The 22893-nt window shown below is 57.8% G+C and overlaps 1 protein-coding gene across 1 annotated transcript; it reads right to left on the bottom strand.

Moving 5' to 3' along the window:
* Positions 1-1824: 1824 nt before the first annotated feature.
* Positions 1825-21402, bottom strand: DCAF1 (DDB1 and CUL4 associated factor 1). The gene is given in 25 exon segments (XM_061574059.1): positions 1825-2232; positions 2602-2869; positions 4608-4709; positions 5147-5220; positions 5521-5625; positions 6180-6273; positions 6816-7049; positions 7296-7380; positions 7763-7845; positions 9082-9280; positions 9541-10193; positions 10195-10979; positions 11183-11307; positions 12292-12461; positions 13129-13338; positions 13670-13849; positions 14293-14451; positions 14564-14665; positions 15011-15505; positions 16036-16173; positions 16541-16654; positions 16904-16977; positions 17631-17707; positions 18581-18803; positions 21162-21402. Coding segments are annotated over 24 exon segments (4761 nt in total). The 5' UTR covers positions 18760-18803; positions 21162-21402; the 3' UTR covers positions 1825-2176.
* Between the last annotated feature and the right edge of the window lie 1491 nt (positions 21403-22893).

Raw genomic sequence — 22893 nt, 5'->3', positions numbered from 1 at the left:
CCTCCCCCCCGAGGCGGAGAAAGAGTCGCCTCCTCCTCCTCCTCGATGTGTCCGCCTCGTCTGCACTTTCCTCACCTCGTCTGACGTCATTACAACACCCGTCCCTCACCTCTGACTAGCACAGTGTCCTCCTGCGGAGGGAGCTGGTAGGAACGTCGGGCTGCTCGGTCAATGGCCTGCAGGGTCAACGGCGGCGTGGTGTATTCCGCACATATGCCCGACTGTGAGGGCGGGCACAAGCCGGCGTGAGTAGGTTCAACGTTGAGTTTTATAAGGGCACCACGGGGTGACCAGCCACTCCCCACCCAGCCCCTTTCATCCTTATCTCACCTCATTCAACTCACCATTTCCGTCACCTCTCATCTTATCCACCTTACCTTGTAACCTCCATCGTCTAATACCATCACATTCACCATCACTTTCACCATCACATTCACCATCACATTTACCATCACTTTCACCTCATCTCACCTCCCTACCTGACCGCACTATCTCCCATACCTCATTGCACCTCATCTCCCGGTGTATCTAACCTCAACATCTTAACTTGCCTAATGTTGTTTCCCTCATCTTATTTCCCTCTTTAAACATCACCTTATATCCCTTACTATCACCCCCATGCTTCACCTCACGTACTCATCTCATTTTACCTCGAATTACCATTTCCATAAACGCCTCTCATATTCATATCCCCATCTTCCATCACCTCGATCCTCTCGTATCCGTCTCTGCTCACTTTTCTCCCCTCATCATCCTCTCCCTTCCCCTCCTTGTGCCCTCACACTCCCACCCCTCCTCCTGCAGTCACCTCTATCCCTTCCCTACTATAGAGCAGCGTTAGTCCGACGGTTCCAACCATACGCCAATGCCAGCCCAACGGTGGTGGTCACCTCACCACCCCAGTTGCTAATGTAGCCGGTATGGGCTTAATGTGATGAATCACACGGAAAGTTTAATCAATGGGGTTAATGGTGATATTTGGAGCATTCCTAGCAGCGATTTCAGCCGCACCACCTCTAAATAACAAAAAGGCTCAGTCCCATTTACACGCACCTTTACATCATACGCACCTAGTCTACACAACAAAGGCTCATTCCTAACAGCGTGCTTCAGCCGCACCGAACCTCACAAAATAATATTCAGGGCCTACCTTGGCTCTTCCCACCCTCAACCAGCATATATACAAGGACTGTTTTCTTGGAATTTCTCTCACTTGATACAGCTATCGTGCTGTGACGGTCCCACCTGAAAACGGAAGCTAAACATTTTTACCTACGTGACTTTACCGAAAAAACCTAAGAATATGAATATTAATGATGACCATGGATTGGACCTATATACTCACGTGACTGCATAGTAGGTCACGTTCACCAGTGGAGTGATTAATTTCATGGCACAGGGCATCTATTCAGAATCGCATGGACGCTGGACAGGCATTGAGCAGTGAGTGGTTGTGTAACGTGGGGTCGATTGGTGTGCATCTAGTCATAATTACTCAGAAGAGCACTTTGAAATAAAGAGTTGCCGTTCCACAACCCTCTGGTGTCCCTCAGTGGCGGAGTCACTCGATCCTCAAGAGGGCGGCAGAACAACGCAGAGTATCTACTCATCGCCTCCGAACTCGTCCGTTATTGTCTCTATTAACCGGCCTGTCCCCTCGTTACGATCACTGGTAGGAGTGGGATAAGGCGAGCCGGTTACACTCGCAACGTCACACACCAGGGCAGACCGAACGCAGGCACACGCATCTCAATGCCACTGCGTCTCCACCACCTCGCACACAAACCGACCGGCTTGCAAAAGAACCTCACACACAGCAGCAATAGCAACAACGGCTAGACATTTGCCATCCAACCCGTTTATTCTATGTCAACAACACGTGAGAATGAACAAAAAATAAAACCAGGGCCCCCGCGTTTATGCTCGCCAAACACACGCAATTATAAACTCTCAGATACAAAAATAAGTGACGATGCTGAAACGTCTATCTAAACGAATCGACGCGCAACTATCTGATGCGGGCGGTGCATGCGTCGCGCTCGTGAGCTGTGTATTGGGGCCCGGAGGATTTCCGCATTGGCAGAAGGTGGAGGGCGGCTGTGGTGACGCCGAGCCAGGAGGCCTCAGTGGTAGTGGGACCTTGTCGGCCGACCTCGTCGTGTCGTCTGTAGACGACTCACTGGTTCAGCGCGAGGAGCATATCGTCCTCCAGGTCAGAGCTGTCGTCGTCGGCTGGAAAGGACGGGAGAGATTTAGGAACCGGCATCCAGAGGAGGATAATACGAAACGGAGTGGTGACATCGACAAACAGAATCGCATGCATCACAACAAACACCATCGCACACGTAGCACCATCACAACAAACACCATCACAACAAACAACATCGCACACGTAGCACCATCACAACAAACACCATCACAACAAACACCATAGCACATGCAGCACCATCACAACAAACACCATCGCACACGCAGCACCATCACAACAAACACCATCGCACACGCAGTAGCAGTACGTCACAAAAACCATCACAATCATCAGACGCAACAAGCACCACCAGGTGACTCCCCGGGTGCGTGCCGCAGCCGCGTGGTACTCACAGTCGTTGCTGTCGTCGCTCATCACGAGCTCCACTTCGTCATCCTCTCCATCCTCGTCATCATCTTCATCATCGGCCCCATCCCCTTCGGAGAGTCCCATCTCCTCCCCGTCCTCATTCTCCCTGCGCGTCTCCCCCACCTCCTCGTCCCCGTCCACCCCATCGCCCGCCTCCGCCCCCTCCTCGTCTTCGTCGTCGAGCTCAGAGTCGAACTCGTCCAGATCCAGCGCGTCGTCCTCGGAGTCATCCTCATCCTCCTCCTCATCCTCCTGGAAAACCACGGCCAAGGCTCAGCCACAACCACATACATACAAACATATACAAACACACAAAGATCTCTCACGTAGCCTTTAGAGGACAGCTGGGGCAAGCGTCGTTCGCAAGCACCGGTGAAGGCCAACACAGCACACGGGGGGGGGGGGGGGGATGATGTGCCAATGCCATGCCCGGCCACCTGTGGCGATGGTTAAACACCACACCAGGTACTCGCTTTTGAGGATGAGTCGACCTAGGGGATGCCCAGCACCAGTTCAGATAATCGTTACCGATGTTGGCCTTCAGCGGGCAACGAACCCGGGTTTATGGGCTCGCTCTCCGCAAACAACAGCAACCACTGTTCGCCACTCAGTGGTGGTGACGTCACCACAGCGCTTGTGCCAGGCTAGGTGCACTATAAGGCCACGTAAAGTGTTGAAGACTCGCGGACAGGTCACAGGATAAACCCAGCTGCCATGCGTTGACTGACCCAGGTGTTTTGTGGCCCCAGACCCAGGTGCTACAAACATAGACAAAGATTCCCCCTAATAACTTTAATATACTTTTTCGGCAAGTGCCGTTAGCGAGCACCTATGAAGGCCGGCACGGCACACGACAAACATCCACACACATACAAACACGCAATACCACACACAACCACGAATATGAGAAACACACACATATAGCCAAACAGCCACAACCACACGCGCACTCACAAATCCACATAGCCACAACAGCACACACAACAGCATAGCCAAAAGCACCTCCGATTAGCACTGTGCAAAAGAAGTTCAACATACATACATGTCAAAGTGAAAGTGTATATTTTGCCTGCAATAAAGCTGCTCGTGACCATGTTATTGTCTGACTATGTCGTTGCATTTAAGATTGCATGCCACAAGGGGGAAATAAAGTTGCATTTGGATGTGCAAACAGAGCAACTTTGTTCACACAGCTCGTGAAATGTGTTGCTGTTGCACGAGTAAGATAGGCTCTGTTTGGCTGGACTGGGTCATATGCTCAACATTTAAACCTGGTCCAACATGGCTGAATAGTTTATGCATATGGAAGCACAGGGATGTTTGATAATAAAACTCAATTTGCCTTAATTGCTTCTCTAAAATGCCTGGGTCTATTTTAACTATAGGCCGAGCAGCCACCTCTCCTTGCCTAAATGCCCTGCAGGGCTCTGTGGGCCGAGCCGCCCAGGCGAGTGGGGAGGGTGGGGGGGTCGGGCCTCCCAGTCTCGATCCCACACTGACATGAGAGTTTCATGGCTCAACCATGCAACCGTGTTGCAAAACAAAAGCAACGGATCTTCAGTGTTTAATACAGGCGTTGCTCAACATATGAAGAAACGAATTAAGTGCAGGAAAGTTGCACAATCTATAGGCAAACAAGATAAACACAACCACCCAGCTATAACAAAACAAAACGACACACACACACAGCTGCAACAAAACACAACCACAAAGCTACAACCACAGACACACACCAACAACCACACATTCAAATCTACACAACCAAACAGCTACAACCACAGGAAACACACCAATAACCACACATTCCAACGCGACAGATACATCTACCACAACCTTACCCATGCACCAACAACCACAGGAGCCACAACCACACACCAACAAGGCCAAAGCCAAACAGCCACCCCCCAACCGCACGGCCGCAACCGTAGACACGTCTCCGCCACGGTGCCGAGTCGTGGCGCCACTGCCACTCGCGAACAGAGGACCCCACCTGCTCCTCTTCCTCCTCCTCTTCCTCGGCCAGCCTCTGCCTGCCCACCTCGTAGAGGCGGCACACGCTGTCCATGGACAGGCTGTCCAGCCCTTTCTGGTTCTGTCGTCAGCGAGAGACACGCGCGAGCACGTTACTCATCCCCGTCGTCGTCGTGTCGTCGATGCCATCATCACCACCAAAACAAGACAAAGATTCACTCCGTATAGCCTGAACAGACTGTTGGGGCCATGCTCCGAGCGAGCACCTATGAAGGCCGGCACGGCACACGAGGGGGTGGACGGCCAGCACTCCCGTCCAGTCGCCGTTGTCTTCCCAGTGCCGATGTTTATTACACACCGCAACAGGTACTCATTTAAGGCCGAGTCGACCGAGAGGAAGCCCAGACCCTGGTTTGGATATCACTCGCCGATGATATCAGCCGTGGCTGGGAATCAATTGCGAGTCGCCGGGGTTGGTAGCACAGTGTATTAACCACTGTGCCACTGTCACCGAAGTACACAGACGCACGCACGCACTGCTCGGGCGGGCGGGCTCACCTCGATGACGGCGAGGTAGCAGTCCTTGGTGTCCGTGCACAGATCGAAGATGTTCTTCTTCACGTCGATCGTGGCTGCAATTCATTCACACAGCATCCACACGGGTGGAGACGACGATCGGCCACACCGCAACCACACAACCACTTGGACACACCACATCCCATGTGAATGTGAGCATAAGTGAATGTGAGACTGTGAGGATGCGAGTCCGAGAGTGTGCGTGAGCGTGTGGCGAGAGTGTGAGTGTGTGGGTATGAGAGTGCGAGTATGTGAATGTGAGTGTGTGGGTGTGAGAGTGTGTGGGTGTGAGAGTGTGTGATTGTGAGCAGTGTGGCGAGAGGGTGAGTGTGTGAGTGTGCGAGTGCTGCACTGACCAATGGGCTTGTAGTCGGTGGCGTTGAACGTGCGAAAGGACGATCCGAAGGGGCTCTTCATCTGCTCCTCCATCAGTTCATCTTCATCGTCCGGCTGGAGCATGGCTGCATGGATGGGTTGGGGATCACGCGTCACACCAGCGTCGCACCAGCGTCGTCACACACCCCATCAGCGCTCGGGGCGGCGCATGCCGTGTCACGCCCGACATGCCGTATGGTGGTGCGTGTGGTTGCGGAGCTGCCGAGTCTTTGGTTGCACGGCACTCGGTTAAAGCGCGAAACGTTTTGGAACGATTCACAAGTGTCATCGTCGTCATCATTAGCCATGATCAATCCACTGCTGGATTAAAGCCTCTCCCCCCCCACGGTCCTGCGATGTGACAATCCCGTCTATCGTCTAGCTCGTGCACACGGTGCAATTCCTGTTACGGGCGTAAAGATGCTCAATCGCTTCAAATCGATGGAGCCAAGGTTCACGATTGGTGGTTGAGTGGTGGTTGGCCGGTTGTCACATGGTGTCGGCCACTTTCGTGTCGTGTGCCTGGCGGTTGAGTGTTGTGTTCCGTGGTTTGTGTGGTGTGCCCGGGGAGTTCAGTGTCGTGTTCCGTGGCTGCGTGGTGTGCCTGGGGGGGGGGGGGGTTGGTGTGCGTGGTCCTCACCGCCGTAGATGACGGTGCCTGCGTGGTTGAACACCAGGCTGCAATGGTCGAGTGCGGGCACGGTGTGCAGGAGGTGGAACGTGCGCAGGTCCCACTGCCCAGGAGTCAAGGTCGACAGCGGAGGAGACAGACGGAGGCGAGCGTGCACGTGAAGGCGCTAGCTATGAAGACCGGTGGTGCAGTGGTTAGCACACTGCGCTACGAACCCGGCACGTGACGTTCGATTCCCGGCCATGGCTACCATCAGTGGCGTGTGGTATAAGAACCTATCTTGGGCCTCCCCTAGGTTGACTTAACCATAAATGAATATTTTCTGTCGCAGGTGAACACATTAGTGATTGAAGAAACATGTGGCCGGGTATGGTGCTGCTCACATCATCTGCTCAAGTGCCTGACCGGCCTGAACAGGCGCTCTCTATTTATTAGTCACGGTTTTCACATTTCCCTGCTTTCGTTTCAACGCCACCCCTGTAAACCCTCCCTTCCCAAGCAACTTGCTCATTACGTTGGCCGTGGTCGCCGTTGAGAGTGAGCTTCTTAGCCTCGACGGGCCTCGTTCGAACAACTAAACCTAACGGAACCGAGGCTTCGCGGGGGGAGACCCATGTCCCCACGTGCACGCACGAGCGAGGATACGATCTCGGTGTTGATGATGATCTCCAGGCCGTTGGGGTGGAACACACCGCTGATGTTCATGTTGAACTTGTCGAACTTGTGCACGGCTTGCGCCGAGCGCACGTCCCACAGCACGCCGTCGTTGAGCACCAGCTCGTCCGTCGGGCTGAACGTCGCGCAGTTCCGCTTGTAGTGGTTCGCCAGGTCGGCGTTGTACAGCGTCTCCGTGCGCACACCCGTCTGCACGTCGTAGATCTACGGCGAGAGCGGCGGCGGTGACAAAGACGTTCATTTAGGCGGCGCGAAATCGCTCGACCGGACGCCTGCGAGCGCCAACCGTGCGGATTGTAAGAGTACGGACTGGACGCTGGGCAATGGGAAAGGGACGACTAACGTTGGGGTGGGGGGGGTGGAAATCAACAGCGGCCGCCCTCGACCCTTGGCCTCGTGTCTAACCGCCGGGTGTCCCCCGTGCGTAGCGGCAGTGGTGCCGGCCCTCACCCGCGCCGTGTCGTTTTCGGTGCCGATGATGCGGTCCTGGCAGAGTTTACTGAACTCCACGTAGTGATCGTTGTCGAAGCCGTGCCTGCTCGAGCGGAAGGGGGGGTGGAGGGGGCAATGCCGCGGTCACCGGCAACCGCACACTCGCTCGCCACAACCGCACACTGGCATCGATGCCACTGTCACATCAACCACTAGCTCATCGTCATTACGCACGCCCCACAACCGCTGTCCAATCAGTAAGTACGTAGGGACATGGGTCAACGTCATGAAACCATGCGAGACGAGGAAGCACAGGGAGCTGGGTCGGGTCAGGGGTCAGCAGTGGGGGGCGTTGCTTAGAGGTTGATATGACGGGCGTGCATTAGGAGGCAGGAGAGAGTGTGCACGCATTTATATTCCGTGGGGTCAAAGTTGCCGTAAAGTGTCACCAGAGGTCACAATGTAAAAGGATGAGATTGTGTTACTTTAAGTCGAACACGTCCTTCATGCCCCACAGCGCGGAGAGAGGGCGGCTCATGTCGGAAGAGGTCAGCAGCAGCTGCCCGTCCTGCAACCGCAGCAGCAGCAGCACACGCTCCACCATCACTTGGGAATACATTTAACATAAATACATATTTTGGCGATTCTGCAACTGCAGCTGCTGCGTTGGCTGTGGTGCACACGGACAATCAACAACAGCGCTATTCGGCACATTCGTCAACAACACCACCTCCGTGTGTGTGTGAATATGACAGGCGACGTTTCGGGAAATGACCCTTCCTGTGGTATGAAGCGGAACGAACTTAACCAGTGGCTTAAGACTTTCACGACCGAACGTAATGACTTTTCACGACTCAATTTTACCTGTCAGGATGCGACAGCTACGTCGCCACGTATGAATATCTACCACCCTTGTAAACGTGACATTCTCGTCAGGGTTAATAAGAATAAGATTTTTTTCCATAAAGTGACTTAATACGTGGACCCAACGCAAAGGCCAAATCTGGACCGGTGCACTGGCTATGAAAACCACTCCCACTCCCTACTGGACTGTCTGTGAGAAAGAGCTCCATCGCTCATCGGACTTCCTCCAGTCCAAATAAGGATTCTGATTCTGACGCTCCCAGCCCTCGGTGTCCATCCCGACCTTCGTGGTCAACGGGCACCTTGTGGAGGGAGGGCGTCTCGAGCGACGGCTGTGGTGCCACACGACCCCTAATGTGTGGATTAGACTTTTGCAAATGTTTAATTCATTTTGAAATATACAGTACTTCATTTGACGGATGCCACCGATTTTTGCCCCTGATAGGCTCACTGTGATGACATCAGCTTGCTGATGTCATCACAATTCTGGAAAATCACCTGATGAAGTTGGTTGTAATCACCAGCAAAACTTCTCAATTGTAAATATTGTGGGTTTACTCTCCATCACACTGCTGTGCTAAAGTAATCACGAATCGGCACGTTTTGTTCACGTGAATAAACCTTACTGGTGGTGGGTTAGCGACACATTTATATTTATGCGATCTAACCCAAAAACCTTCAAGACGAATTAAACCGTTTTCGCTTATTAATCACCCCTTGCGAGGAACACTCCGTCGTTCTCGTTATTTCCGCTTGTTTTACCCCGGCCAGCCTCGGAGAATATTTTGTCTCACGACGGGTCCTACCTACCACGTGTGATCGCGAGCGAGAACACTGCGGTGTGATTTCCTTTCAAACGCGGCGGCCTTCCTCTCGCCGAAAAAACGTCACGTGAAACTTTTGCAGGGTTAGCGCGCGGTGGTGCCGGGGAGGGACGCACCCGCGACGGCTCGCAGTGCGTGACGGGCGAGGAGTGGCAGGCGTAGCTAGCCTCTTCCTGGCCCGTGTACAGGTTGTATAGCTTCAGCTCCCCCGTGTAGGTGCCCAGCATGAGGAAGCGCTCGCGCGCCGAGAACGCGCAGCACGTGAAGCAGCTGCCGTCCTCATCCGACTCGCGGAACACGGAGAGCGGCCGGAACCTGCGGTGGCGGTGGCGGCGAGAGCAGCGAACACGGAGCGCGGTAATCGGCACGCGCGGTGACACACGGTGCGAGGAGACACGGCACACGGAGACACGGCAGCACAGGGGGAGAACATACACACCACACATACTCACTCGCACTCACTCTGCAGGACAGGGAGAGAACATACAAGTACAGAACAACGCCCGAGTCGGGAAAGGAACCCAGGCCGCGCTTGGCACGCGACGCCCCCCAGTCCTGGTGTAGCACCTGCTAACCTGCTAAAGATGAGCTGCCGATCGCACGACGCCCCCTCGGTGCCGCCGAACATGGGGAAGTGGGCTCGCCGCGTGAGCCGCGACGTGAAGTTGAACGGCGCCAGCTGCCGCTGCTTGGGCTCGGGGCACTGGTGGGGCGTGAAGAGCGAGAAGGGCGGGCACGTGACGATCGGGTTCTTGCAGCGCGAGTGCTGCTCGCGCAGGTACTCCGTGATGATGCCGTCGAGCGCCGGGGGCGACGGCGCCGGCCGCCCGTCCAGCTCCTTGCGGAAGGCCGGCGACTGCACGTACGCGCCGCAGTCCGCCTTCTGCATCAGCACGCGCGCCGCCTTCCGCTGGGCCGAGCCGGCGCAGGGAGACAGCCGCTCCTTGCTGAAGCTGATGCGGCCCAGGGCGCCGCCGGCGCCGGAGGGCGTCCCGGGCAGCGCCCCGTGCGAGGGCCCCCCCCCCGGCGACGACAGCAGCCCCCCCGCCGTCGCCGCGGCGCCGCTCTGCGACGACGAGGGCGGCGGCGGCGCCGTGGCCTGCGACGGGCCGAGGCCGGAAGACGACGACGCCGCCGGCGCCCGGGTCCCGCCGGCCGTGGCGCGGCCCGCCAGCCCGTTGACGAGGCGCGGCGCGCGCGGCAGGCAGGCCCCGCCCCCCGGCGGCAGCAGCCATCGCCGCCGGGGAGAACGACGCCGGCTGCGGCGGCGCCGTCAGCGCCGTCGGCGTTGGCGGCGGCGGCAGCGGCGGCGGCGGCAGCGGCCCGCGGGGGAGGTCCGCCTCTCGCGTGAGCGCGGCGGCCGATTCCGGCAGGCCGTGCGTCTGCAGGTGGTTGCGGATGAGCAGCAGAAGCTCCTTGCCCGGGAAGGTGATGCGGGTCTGAGCGACCACGTCGGCCCTCTGCAGCCGCGCCAGCGACACGTCGCCGCCCGCCGACATGGGCTTGCCCGACACGCGCTCCAGCAGCTGCGAGGCGAAGCGGCAGAAGCGCACGTGCTCCTGCCGCTTGTCCTGCAGCACGGGCTCGCGCATAAGCATCTGCATGTGGCCGCCACAGAACAGCGGCAGCTTGCTGATGATCTGCCGCACGGTGGCGCTGCGCGAAAGGCCCACGAGCGCGCGGCACGCCAGCGCCCGGATCTGGTCGGCGTCCGTGATGGGCGCCTTCACCGACAGCAGCGCCAGCAGCACCTTGATGCCGTTATTGGCGCGCACCACGCCCCACATCTTGCTCAGGACGTTGTCGGTGGCGGAGGTGGAGGCGGAGCGGGAGCCCTGCTGCTGCTGCTGAGCGGTGCGCCGGCGCGGAGTGCCGCCCACGAAGCGGCCCAGGCTCGGCGGGCGCCGGTCGGGGCCGCACACGCAGTTGATGACGACCTGCAGCGCCGATTTCTGAATCTCGGCCTCGTTTAGAAACACCTCGCCCTCCGCCACCTTCAGCACGATGTTCATGCCTGGACGAAAACGCGCAGGAGGCAGGATAAGGTGGGGGGGGGGCAGGTGGCACACACGGGGTGGGGGGTAGGTGGGGGGGAGAGGTCGCTGGTGGTGCCGGGGGTAGTGGGCGTGTGTGTGGAATGATACAGTGGTGCGCGGTGTGATGTGGTTGTGTGCGGTGCGGGCGCGGTTGCTGTGCAGTTGCGGTGTGGTTGCGCACCGATGGTCTTGATGGGTGGCCCGATCTCGTTGAGGACATCGATGGGCTCAGCAAGGACGACCTGCGTCTTGGGGACCACGGTGAGGATGGCGAGGACGTCCAGCGCAGAGCGCACCGTCTCGCTCCTACACACAACCACCACCGCAACCACCACCACCACAATCACCACCGCAACCACCACATAAGCATCACCACAGCCAACAGCAACAACCGCCATCACCACGTGACATCACCACTGCGCTTGTGCCAGGCTATGTGAACGCCCGCTGGCAGGTCACGGGACAGACCCAGGTGCCATGAATTGACTAAACGAGATTACTGGCCGATGCACCACAACGAGTTAGCGAATCCTCTTCCTCCCCGATTGGACACAAGGCCGCAAACGAGTTCCCTCCACTTCTTCCTGTCCTCGGCAACTTGTCGAGGAAAATGCAGCTGAGGCTGCATTTGAGGCAATGCAGCCTCAGCAGGGGTCATCTCCCTTATGCCCTATGATATTTTCTGAACTGAGGGATTTCCCCTCCCCCAAGATTCTCACCAAACCTGAAAACCTGTTCCTCGGGGTCAGAGGTCAAATCACCTTTCTGGTAACATGTGGCACTGCAAGTTACTTTTTTGGTGGCATTGAGTGATTTGTGATCGCGGGTTACCGAGGCAAATTCCATCTCCTCAGCAACTCACAACCAACAGTCAGCCTTGCAGCACGGCACAGATCTCCGCGCTAATACTCCTCATTGACCAAGTTGGGATGCTGTCGACAATGGGAGTGGGGCCTGTCCTTTTTGTCAGCCAGCCAAAACAATACCTCCGTCAGCCAGGGTCTCTGGGGAAGAAGTTTGGACTGCATATCCAAAGCAGCCATTGCAGCTGCATGAGCCACAGTCCTCAACCTCGCCCATTTCTCGGCATCAGGAGGGGGGGGGGGACGATGCCAACCACCACAACAGTCACCACAACAGTCACCACAACCGCCACCACAACCACCACAACCACCACCGCAACGACCACACAACCAACGCCGCGTTCACGGTGTATACGGCTTTCCGACATGCGTGGCGGTGCGTTGTGCGTTGTGCGCCGCCGCTCTCTCGCGCTGCATGCTGCCCCACCGGCCATAGTAGGTGCGCCACTCGGCGGCGAACGAGACGAGCTGCAGCAGGAGGGGCACCCCGCCCAGTCGGTGCAGCGCCTCGGCTGCCTCCCAGTAGAGCCGCGTGGGTCCGCACGCCACCAGAAACTCCTGCAGCTCCAACACTTGCTGGTGGCTCAGCACCAGCGCCTGTGGTGGGGCGGGCGGGCGGAGAAGGGGGGTGGCGGTTATTGGGCACCGTGGTGGCGAAATCTTAACTGCCTCGCCTGGTCTACAGGAGGTCGTGGGTGCGATCCTGAACTTGGCGCCTGTTGTATATTTGGAGTTTGCGTGTCTCTCTCCTCGTGGTTGTGGGGATCTTTCTCCGGGTCGTCCGGTTTTTCCCTCCACATTTAGAAACACGCGTTCAGAGGATTTGGCTGCTATAAATGTCCACGTGATGAACCACTTCATTGAGCTAGAATTAGTGGCCAGGTCGCTTCTGAAAAAGAGCTCAATGGGCCTTAGCTTGTAAAATAGAAGGGTAGGGTGTGGGGGGGTGATTGAGTGCAGGCCAACCCACACAAACACAGGAGAGACAACAGGCTGTTGCGGAAAATTCCGTTAGCGAGTAACGTCTATGAAGGCCGGCATGGTGCACGAGGGGGTGGGTGGTCAGTACCACGCCCGGCCGCCTTTGTCTGCCCAAGTGCTGATGCTTTATACGCATGGCACCAGGTACTCGTATAAGCCGAGTCGACCGAGGGGATGCCCAGGACCGGTTCAGATATTCGTCACCGACGTTGGCCGCTAACGGCACTTTCCCCAACGGTCTGTGAGGACTACACGGAAGATCTTTGTCTTTGCATGAGCGTGCCTTGTAGGGTGGCTGGGGGGGGATGACGGGCCCGCCGTCCGTCCGCTGCAGCGAGCGCCGCACCGACTCGCCCTTGAGCGCCAGGTGCGCCTGGAAGTAGCGGCGCAGCGCCAGGCAGGTGTGCCGCGCCGTCTGGCGGCTCGCGAAGATCTCGTCGTCACTCAGGAGCGCTCCCTGGTCCTCCAGGTTCAGGATCTCCAGCGTGCTAACCTGGCGGTCGGCACAGCGACAGTCACGTGAGCTCTCCCGGGGGCAGGCGAGTGGGGGGAGAAAAGGGTGGCGGGTGAGTGGGTGGGAAGACAGGGCAGATAGGCGAGCGGGGGAATAGGTGGGAGAAAGCGTGGCAGGTGAGCGGGCAGGACACAGGGCAGAGGGCAGATAGGTGAGCGGGTGAGAAAAAGTGAGAGGGACAAAGGGTAGGGAAGCAAGTGGGCGGGCGGGCGGACAGGTGGGTGGGTGAGTGGGTGGGTGAGTGGGTGGGCGAGTGGGTGGGCGAGTGGGTGGGCGAGTGGGTGGGTGAGCGGTCCCGTCGGGCACTCACGAGGTTGATGAGGCGGCGGAGGCCGTCGCGCGAGTCAAAGAGGTCGAGGACGGTGCGGAAGGAGAAGGAGATGGAGAAGAACATGGTGGCGTGGCAGCGGCCCGACTCGTGGGAGCACTCGAGCAGCCACAGCGCGTAGCTCACGAGGTCCGAGAGCACCGCGTCCGGCAGCGTGCACACCTGCACACAAGGGCAAAGGTCCCCCGCGTAGCCTTCAACACACCGGTGGGGCAAGTGGTGTTTACGAGCACCGTCCACGAAGGCCGGCACGGCACTCCAAGGGGTAGGTGGGAAACATCGCGCTCGGCCGCTTTTGTCTCCCGAGTGGAGGTGTTTACACATCGCACCAGCTACTTATTTTAAGGCTGAGTCGACCTAAAGGAGGCCCAGGACCAGTTCAAATAACCGCCGGAATGGAAGTCGGGTCGCCGGGTTCATAGCGCAGCGCGCTAACCTCTGCGCCATTGCTCCCCACGCATGCACAGACACACACGGGCATGCAGACACACGCACGCAGACACACGCACGCACACACGGGCACACACACACACGCAAGCAGCCACGCGCGCATGGGCAAGCGCATGCGTGTGCGCGGGTGCCGGGAGGCCAGCGCCAGGGCCTACCCGCTCCATGGCGTCCTGGTTGTAGGCCAGGTAGTAGAGGCAGAGTGAGACGCCCGTGGCTGCCATGGACGGCCGCGGCACCTCCAACAGCTTCTGGACGCCATCCTCCGCCACAAACTCCGCGGCAAACTTCTTGTGCAGCAGCAGCGACGCCAGGTACTGTGGGACACCACACGGCACCGTCGTCACACCGTCGTGCCGTCACACCGGCGCACCGTCACACCACACCATCACACTGTACCGCAGCGTCGCACGAGTGCGGTGCGCTCACCTTGAGAGCCTCGTACGTGAGCTGCGTGTCGTTGGTCTCGCGCAGGTCGATGTAGTGCATGAGCAGCTCCCGCGCGCCCAGCTGCATGAACATGGCCAGCAGCTGCACTCCGCACAGTGGCACATGGCACGCGACACGTGGCACACGGTAAGTGACACTCAATTGACCGGTGAACTGATCCATGAACTCGCTGCCCTTGAGAACCCGGATGAAGCACACCTCGGTCAATGTGAGCCAATGGGTCTCCATGCAAGTCTATGGGTATGTACGTAAGACGACCAACTCTCCGCACTTAAGACGACTCAGGTTGAATTGCGGGCGGTGGATGAAACTGGGACTCAGCGGAGCCGTTTCAGTGTCTCTTGACCTCCAGGCGCCGGCCAACGCCGCCAAGCGCCGGCCAACGCGGCGCGAGCCGGTGCCTCCCGTCGGCCGCGAAGCCCTCACCTCCTGGTACTCTCCGAGCGGCGTCAGGTACTGGAAAATGACCCTCTGCTGCACGCTGGCAGTGAGCGGTAGCAGCCGGTAGCTGGTGCCGATGACCCACGGCGACGTCTCGGACCAGCTGCTGTTGGACAGCTCGTTGAGGCTGCGCTCCGTCTCGAACGGCGAGAAACTGGTTCGCTGCTTGTGCCCGGCGTGCGCCGACGGCGTCCTGTGTGCCAGCACGAACGGCGGCCGCGGCAGCAGCTCGCAGTCCTCCTCCTCCTCCGCCGCCAGGGCACCCTCCACCACGGCGTTCTCGTCGAAGGGCAGCTCGCCGGCGCGAGGCCCGCCGGTGCCGGCGCTCGCGAGGCGCTTGGCGGTCGTCTCCGCCAAGCTAGAGCGACGGGGCGCCGGCGCCGCTGCCCCCCTGGCGCCCGCCGCGTCCTCCGTCGCCGACGCGAGCACGCCGCCGCCGCTGCTGCACAGCTCCCTGAGCCTCGTCAGCGCCAGTGGAACCTGCGGGGGGAGGAGGTCACGAGGGTCAAGTGGCAGAGATGGGACTCGGTGGCGCACGAGTTGAAGAGTCGGAGGCAAGGTGGCCGGGGGAGGGGGTCGGAGGTCGCGCTGCGAAGCTGCCGCCGCTGAGAGCCCGGGATCGAATCTGGGTTTGAGCCACTGCCTGTGATTGAACCGGGTGAGTCGATAGTCTCAGCCCGGTCACCAATAACCACATTAAGAAAACGAAAACCCAGATAACGTGAAATTTGGTTCTGTGCTAAATTTGCTCTGTAAAATTTACTGTCCTGAGGCTGTGATCGCGACCTACAGTGCGCGCACGCACGCACACACGCACACACGCACGCACGCACGCACACACGCACACACGCACGCACACACGCATGCACGCACGCACGCACACACGCACGCACGCACGCACACACGCACGCACACACGCACGCACGCACGCACGCACACACGCACGCACGCACACACGCACACACGCACGCATCCACGGCAGGAGGGACGGCGACCGTGCGGAACCGCACCATCCGGCAGTTGTCGTCGCGGTAGTTTGCGGCGATGTCCTGGATCTCCATGGCGGCGGCGAGGAGGCCCATGGCGTAGCTGCGCAGGGGCTCGGCCGCGTCGCGCGCCCACTTGAACAGGTTCTCCACGATGCCCTCCTGTGTGACGGCGGTGGCAGCAGCGGTGCCACAAGCGCAGCGTTAGCCACAGGGAGAGAGGGAAAAGAGCCGAGTCGTCCCGCTCCGCTCGGAGAGCCAGCAAACATCTCCACACCCGGCGGCACAGGACGTCCACGACGGTTGTGCTCGTCACGTGCCTTCTGACTCCAGCCAATCAGAGAATACGAAGCCTTTCACTGACACACGGACCCCATGGGGAGGGGGGAGAGGAGGGGATGGTGGGGGGAGAGGGGAGGTTGATGGGGGGAGGGTGATGGGGGGGGAGGGTTATGGGGGGGTTGATGGGGGGGGAGGGGTGATGGAGGGGGGTGATGGAGGGGGGGTGATGAGGGGGGTGTGGCCACACCTTCTCCTGGAAGACCACGGAGGTCTCCAGGCCAGGCAAGATGTTGAGCAGCAGGCGGCAAGCCGCCGTGTTCAACGGAGGCTCCCGGCTCGTCATCATGTACGCGTTCACCAGCTGCGCACGCGCACCCACAACCAAGACAAAGATCCCCCGTGTAGCCTTAACAGACTGTTGGGGCAAGTGCTGTGGGTGAACAGCGCTTATGAAAATTCAGCATGAGAGGGTGGGAAGCCGGCACCACGCTTTTGCAGATTGCACCACGCTTGTATGTACATTGAACTTCTTTTGCACCGTATGCAGCCAACCACACTAATCGCACACACACGCACGTACACATGCAAGCACGGACGCAGCAATGCTCACCGCGTTCATGAAGTCATCGCTTTTGAAGAGCATTTTGAGTAGGTGTCCCAGCATGCACTCTGGGTCTGCCCGACCTGAGACGCACACAACAGCCAACGTTAAACATGGCAACAGCAGCAGCGGCGACAGCGTCAGCAACAGTGGCAGCACCAACAGCAGCAGCAAGAACAGCAGCAGCAGTAGCAGCAGCGGCGGCTGTAGCAGTGGCGGTAGCAGCGGCAATAGCAGCACAAGCAGCAGGAACAGCAAAAGTGGCAGCAGCAACAGCAGCAACATCAGCACTAGCAGGAACAGCAATAGCAACAGGAACAGCAGTAACAACAGCACAGTTGCCCACCAACTCACTTTCTGGGAAGAATTCAGGCCAACTCGAGAGGTCAATAACCACCACGGCCCGCCCAGCATGGGGAGGCCATCATCCAGCAGTGGATTGCAAAACAGGCTGTAAGTGAAACGTGTAAAGAGTCCAGGCTCAGACCCTCCCCCTCCTCTCTCTTGTGGTCTGGCCTACGCTGCCTGGATGAATCAACTGTAGCGCTGGGAGAATCCGGGGCGCATCGAGTTGGCAGCTGTCGCTGGAACCAAGGTGGGTTGGTGGGTTGGTCGGTCGGTCTATTCCAGGCGAGCCCCGTGTTGAGCTAAGAAACTCTAGCAATAGAAACCTGCTAGAAGGGAGCCCTGGCCAGCAGAGCGTCGCACTGGCACGGGGAAGGGGTGACCCCTTTACCTGGGTGGCGGTCGTCGAAGGGGTCGGGGTCGGCCTTGTGGTACTCCTCAGTCTCCCGCTCGATCAGATCCGAGATCCTGCACACATGCACGGACGGGCAACCGCACGCACGTACGTGAGTGAACACGTGTATACCAGTGACGTGCGGTGAGGTCAATGGCTGGGGAGGCACTGGCTGGTATCAGAGCCAGATTCACACACTGAGGGGGGCGTGTCCTCACTGAGGGAGGCGTGTCCTCACTGAGGGGGGCGTGTTAGATACGTCCCCCTCAGTGAGGCAGATGTGATAGCTGCCTCCCCTGGTGCTTTTTCATTGCAGTTTCATGACAAGACCAGCGAGCCTAAATATCTTTATACACATACGTGAAATAAGTTACCTGGAGTATGGAAGGCGAGGACATGAAATGAAGGGGTCTACAAACATTACATTGGTGACACACAGAGATAGTAACAGGCACTCACTTATTGCCCGCGCTCCATCCAGTTACTGAGGGGTTGTGCAATCAGAGGGGAAGCTGAGCTCGTCGCTGCCTCACCTCTCGTTTCTCCGTGTATTGGCAGCGGAGCTCCGTAAATTTGGCGATTTTGACGATAAAAAATATTGGAATCGTACACAAATGACATTTATAACAGAGATCAATGGAAAATTTTTTAATTTTCGTAACAACTATTTTCATTGGAGTATGGCAGGTGAGGCTGTGCCTCCCCTGCCTCCCCTGACCGCATGTCCCTGGTGTATACTGTACCTACGTAGACGCATGCATGCACACACAGAGCCCCACACGTAATAAAGATGCAAACACACACACAAGTTGCTGGTTCCAGTGGGTAGTGGGTGCTGGCAAGTGCCGGTGGGTGTTAGCCAGTGTTCGGTGTCGTTAAGTGCTGGTGAGCGATGGTGATCTCTGGGTGTCGGCGAGTGCTGGTGAGGAGTTGCCGGCCGCCCTCACTGTGAGAGTAGAGGGATGGGATCGGCTCCTGTCCCCTTCTCGCGCTCCCACTGCTCCAGCAGCAGCCCCAGCTCAGCCTTGGAATCCACCGTCGACGCAATTGCCGCCGCCGCAGTCGCCGCCGCCGCAGTCGCCGCCGCAGTCGCCGCCGCAGCCGCCGCAGCCGCCGCAGCCGCCATCACGAACGAGAGGTGGGGGGGGGGCGGCGCAATCAACGCCAATGCTGCCGAGAGATAGCCACGAGAGACCACTCACGACGGGGCGGTAGCCGAGGTGGGCGAGCGGTGGCGTGCTCACCGCTCGTTGCAGGGGTTTGTGGTTCGACTCCGGCGGCCGCCCCGGTTAACACTGCGTGTGTAATCACCGAAATGATACTCCACGCCGTCTGTTTCACGGTGGGCGCATGTACGTTGAACTTATTTCGCACCATACGTAGCCAACCGTGCTAATCTCACGTTAAAGAACCCGTGATGTAAATCACAAGAGCAGGTCGTCGTGAGCAACCGGTGTCAAGGGCCAACTTTGCCAAGTTTTTTAAACTGCATTGCTCACAGTTTGAATTACAGATGCAGCAACGACCATTGCCCCCCCCCCTCCCCCCCAATGTGAAAACTTGCCAGGACCCTCCTGAAAATGAGTCATGAGACCGAGCGAGACCTTCCTGGGTGGACAAGGGCAACAAAAATGATAATCATCCATCCAGCGCTGGATGAAGGCCTCCCCCCCCAAGCCATCTCTAGCTCTCACGGTCGGGCGGTGCGACGACTCGCACGGGCGCCTGCTGCACGAGCCCATTGCGCCGCTGCTCCGTCTCCACGGCGGACGCTCCCTCCCCTGGCTGCCGCTCTGCTCTTAGCCCCGACCCTCGCTCGGCCAACATCACTTCCAGCCGTGCGTGTCCTGCACAAGCCCATTTGCTTTACCGAGCGGGTTGAATTGATTGATTTAACCACCGTTGGTTCTCTCATCTGCCCGTTTCTCTTTCCCGTCTGTCGGTGAAACTCCACGCTGCGCGTGCACCTCCCCACTGCTTGTTTGCGCACTCTGCTCACAGCTCGTTCCCGTTTCCTTTGTCGGTGTCCGTGTTCCTACTGCACGCTACGGCTGGAGATAACCCACCAACAGCAAACGCAATTCTCTAGGCAGTGTTGTGGTTTATTTTCATCAAGTTAAGTGTTTTTTTTTTAAACCTCTCACTCCCACCAGCTGTCTGTTCATTGTAACATTCTGTTCCCAAAACATCTTTCAAGAACAATGTGTCGTTATATAATGAAAGGCTAACGACAATAATGAAGTACATTTATGTAAACTCTGACGCCTCTATTTTTGGAGTTTCCATGTTCTCTCCGTGGTCGTGTGGATTTTTCTCCAGGTCCTCCGGTTTTCCCCTCCGCATTTAGAAACACGCGTTTATGGTGTTTGGCTGCTCTACATTTCCACGTGATAAGCCACTTCGTTGAGCTATCATTTGCGGCCAGGTCGCTTCTGAAAAAGAGCTATCTAGATCGGTGAGCCTTGCGTGGTACAATTAAAAATAGTATTGTTTAGTTTAGCACCATATGTGTAAGGGACCAAAACACTGTGAGAGAGAGACCACATAGACAAGATAAAGCACTAGAGAGAGAGACAACGACTTGCTTGCATCTTCAGCTCATGATGCATCTAACATTCAAATCAGTTTCATCAACACATTTTCAACAACAGCAGAATTATTGAGATTTTAAACTTTCTGTGCTGTGCTGTTCGAGCAGCTGCCCCCCAACTCTTTGGTGATGTCAAAAGGTAAACTCGTTGACCTGCTCCGGGAGTAAATAGCGTTTCACGCCGGGAAGGGCAACAGCGGCCACTGCCTCTTCCAACAGGTGCAACACCTGCAACCCGCATTCTCATCTCAACACCAATCACGAGTTCGCTTTGCAGGAGCCTGCGCAGAGTATTCATACAATCATCGCTCCAGCATCTCCCGTCTCAAACCCGCCATCTGCGAACTACTGGAACCTGTGAAAAAGCGCTTCATAGCTCATCGGATTCCTCCAGTATAAGTACACACTCTGATTCTCTTCCCACTTTTCTCTCCCCTATCCTTTCGCAAGTCTTTTGTGGTGTCGCCAAATGCGTTCTGTCGTGAGCTCTTTAACCCCTGCCCTTAACGCAACTATCCACTAGAAGCAGCCCGAACACTGAGCCCAGAGGCCACGCGGCAAGCGCCTCGAGTCTTCTCGTGAGAGCTGCAAGCCGCGTCCAGGACCCGGCTAAAGATAGCAGCAGCAGCGCTCCCTCCCGTCTCCTATCCCTCGCCTATCACCTCGTCTTCCTCCACACAGCTCTCTCCACCCCCTCCTCATCTTACCCCTCCTCATGTCTCTTCCTTGAAATGGTGCAAGTTAAGGGGGGTGGGGTGGGGTGGGGGGGGGTCCAGGCAACGTTACTCCCCTGGCCCAGGTCCCCGACCCTCGCGTGCCATCAAGTCGCTTGACACTGCTCAGGTAGAATGCGCCGAGTTCGTCACCACATCCTGATCGCCCTCACCCCCCACCACCACCGCCACCTCCCCAGTCGCCGTTACTTCAGACCCCGTTACCTCCGTCAGCTCCACGCCGCCGCTGCTGCTGCCGCCGCGGGCCCCGGCGGCTCCAGTGGCCACCTCGGCGAAGGGCTTCCCCGAGCTGTCCACAAGCCCCGAGCCCTCCCCAAGCGAGACCCGAGCCCCGAGCCGCACCGGCCTCGCGTCGCCAGCCCCAGCCACGCCAACTCGCCGCAGCCTCAACGCGGCTCCAGCCTCGGCATCGGCGTCCCGCGCGCTGCGCCTCCGCGCCGCGAGCCTCGACTCGCGCCTAGAGTCGCGGCTTCGTCGTCGTCGTCGTGGTTGTTGTCGTTGTTGTTTCACTCCGCCCGACTCCCCCCACCAGCAGCGTCTCGCCCACCCCGCGCCGGACGACTCCGCCGCAGCCCGGGATCGAACCTCGCGCACGGCGCGAACCACCTCCCCGCTGCTGGAGCCGATGGAGGCCCGGGCCCGCACGTGCTCGGGGTCACGACCCCGGGGCGCCGCCCCCCGCCCCCCTAGCCCCCACCCCCCCTAGCCCCCCTCCCTCGCTCAGCCACCCCCACCACTACCCACCGGTCCCCGCGCGCGGCTACGGGAAGCGCGTGCGGACGAAACGCGGAAGAGCGGTAGCGGTTGAGACATTAAAAAAACGCGAAACACGTGGCGCACGGGGATGTCCGTCGCCGGCGGTTGTTGGCGCGGTGTAGTAGCGAGTGACTTCGTATCCACGTCGAACGCGAGAACCGGCTCGTTCGGCAATGACGCTGCGCGTGTGTTTCCCTGCGTTGTGTGGAGAGCGGTGGTGTAGCGGTTAGCGCTGCTGCGCTACGGACGACGGCCACCCGAGTTCGATTCCCGCTTACGGCAAAACACCGGTGACGATTCTCAACCGGTTATGGGCCCCCTCTCGGTAGACTCGGCCTTAAATGAGTACCTGGTGTGTAAACATCACATACGGGGAGACAAAGGCGGCCAGGCGTGGTGTTGACCACCCATCCCCTCGCCATGCTGACCTTCATAGGTGCTAATCGCTGACAGCACTTGCCCCAACAGTCTGTGAAGGCCATTACGGGGGATCTTTGCCTTTGTGTTCAAGGGAAACCTTATATTCACATCAATTGTCGACGTTTCGGGCAATGACCCTTTATAACGCAAACCATTCATTGCGTTATGAAGGGTCATTGTCAAAAACGTCGCCAGTTATATAATTTGTTATCTTAAAGCGACGCACTTTTGATAATTGGTTCTTTACCCTTCTATCTGGCAACAAAACTGACACCTTTTTGCAAGGAGTCATGTTTGCATAGACCGCAATACCTGCAGTCATAAATACAAACAAAAGACATAACTCTGATAATGTGCACTGTCCCTGAAGTTGATTGGTCCACACCCGAGACAGCTTTCCTTCGAGCCTAGTCTCATATGGGTTGGACCAGATGACGCCAAAAGGCGCGACCAGATGACGCCTTTTGGCGTCATCTGGTCCAACCCATATGAGACTAGGCTCGAAGGAAAGCTGTCTCGGGTGTGGACCAATCAACTTCAGGGACAGTGCACATTATCAGAGTTATGTCTTTTGTTTGTATTTATGACTGCAGGTATTGCGGTCTATGCAAACATGACTCCTTGCAAAAAGGTGTCAGTTTTGTTGCCAGATAGAAGGGTAAAGAACCAATTATCATATTTTTACTGGCAAATGAGGTCCCCATAGCGACGCACTTTTATTGAGTAATTTTAGTTTTTTTGTGCTTGTGCGTCACCGCGG

The sequence above is a fragment of the Lethenteron reissneri genome, chromosome 54 (assembly GCF_015708825.2).
Source record: "Lethenteron reissneri isolate LAM-NWPU_2019-01 chromosome 54, ASM1570882v1, whole genome shotgun sequence".
Taxonomy (NCBI): Eukaryota; Metazoa; Chordata; class Hyperoartia; order Petromyzontiformes; family Petromyzontidae; genus Lethenteron; species Lethenteron reissneri.
This window is presented reverse-complemented; position numbering and strand designations above follow the sequence as displayed.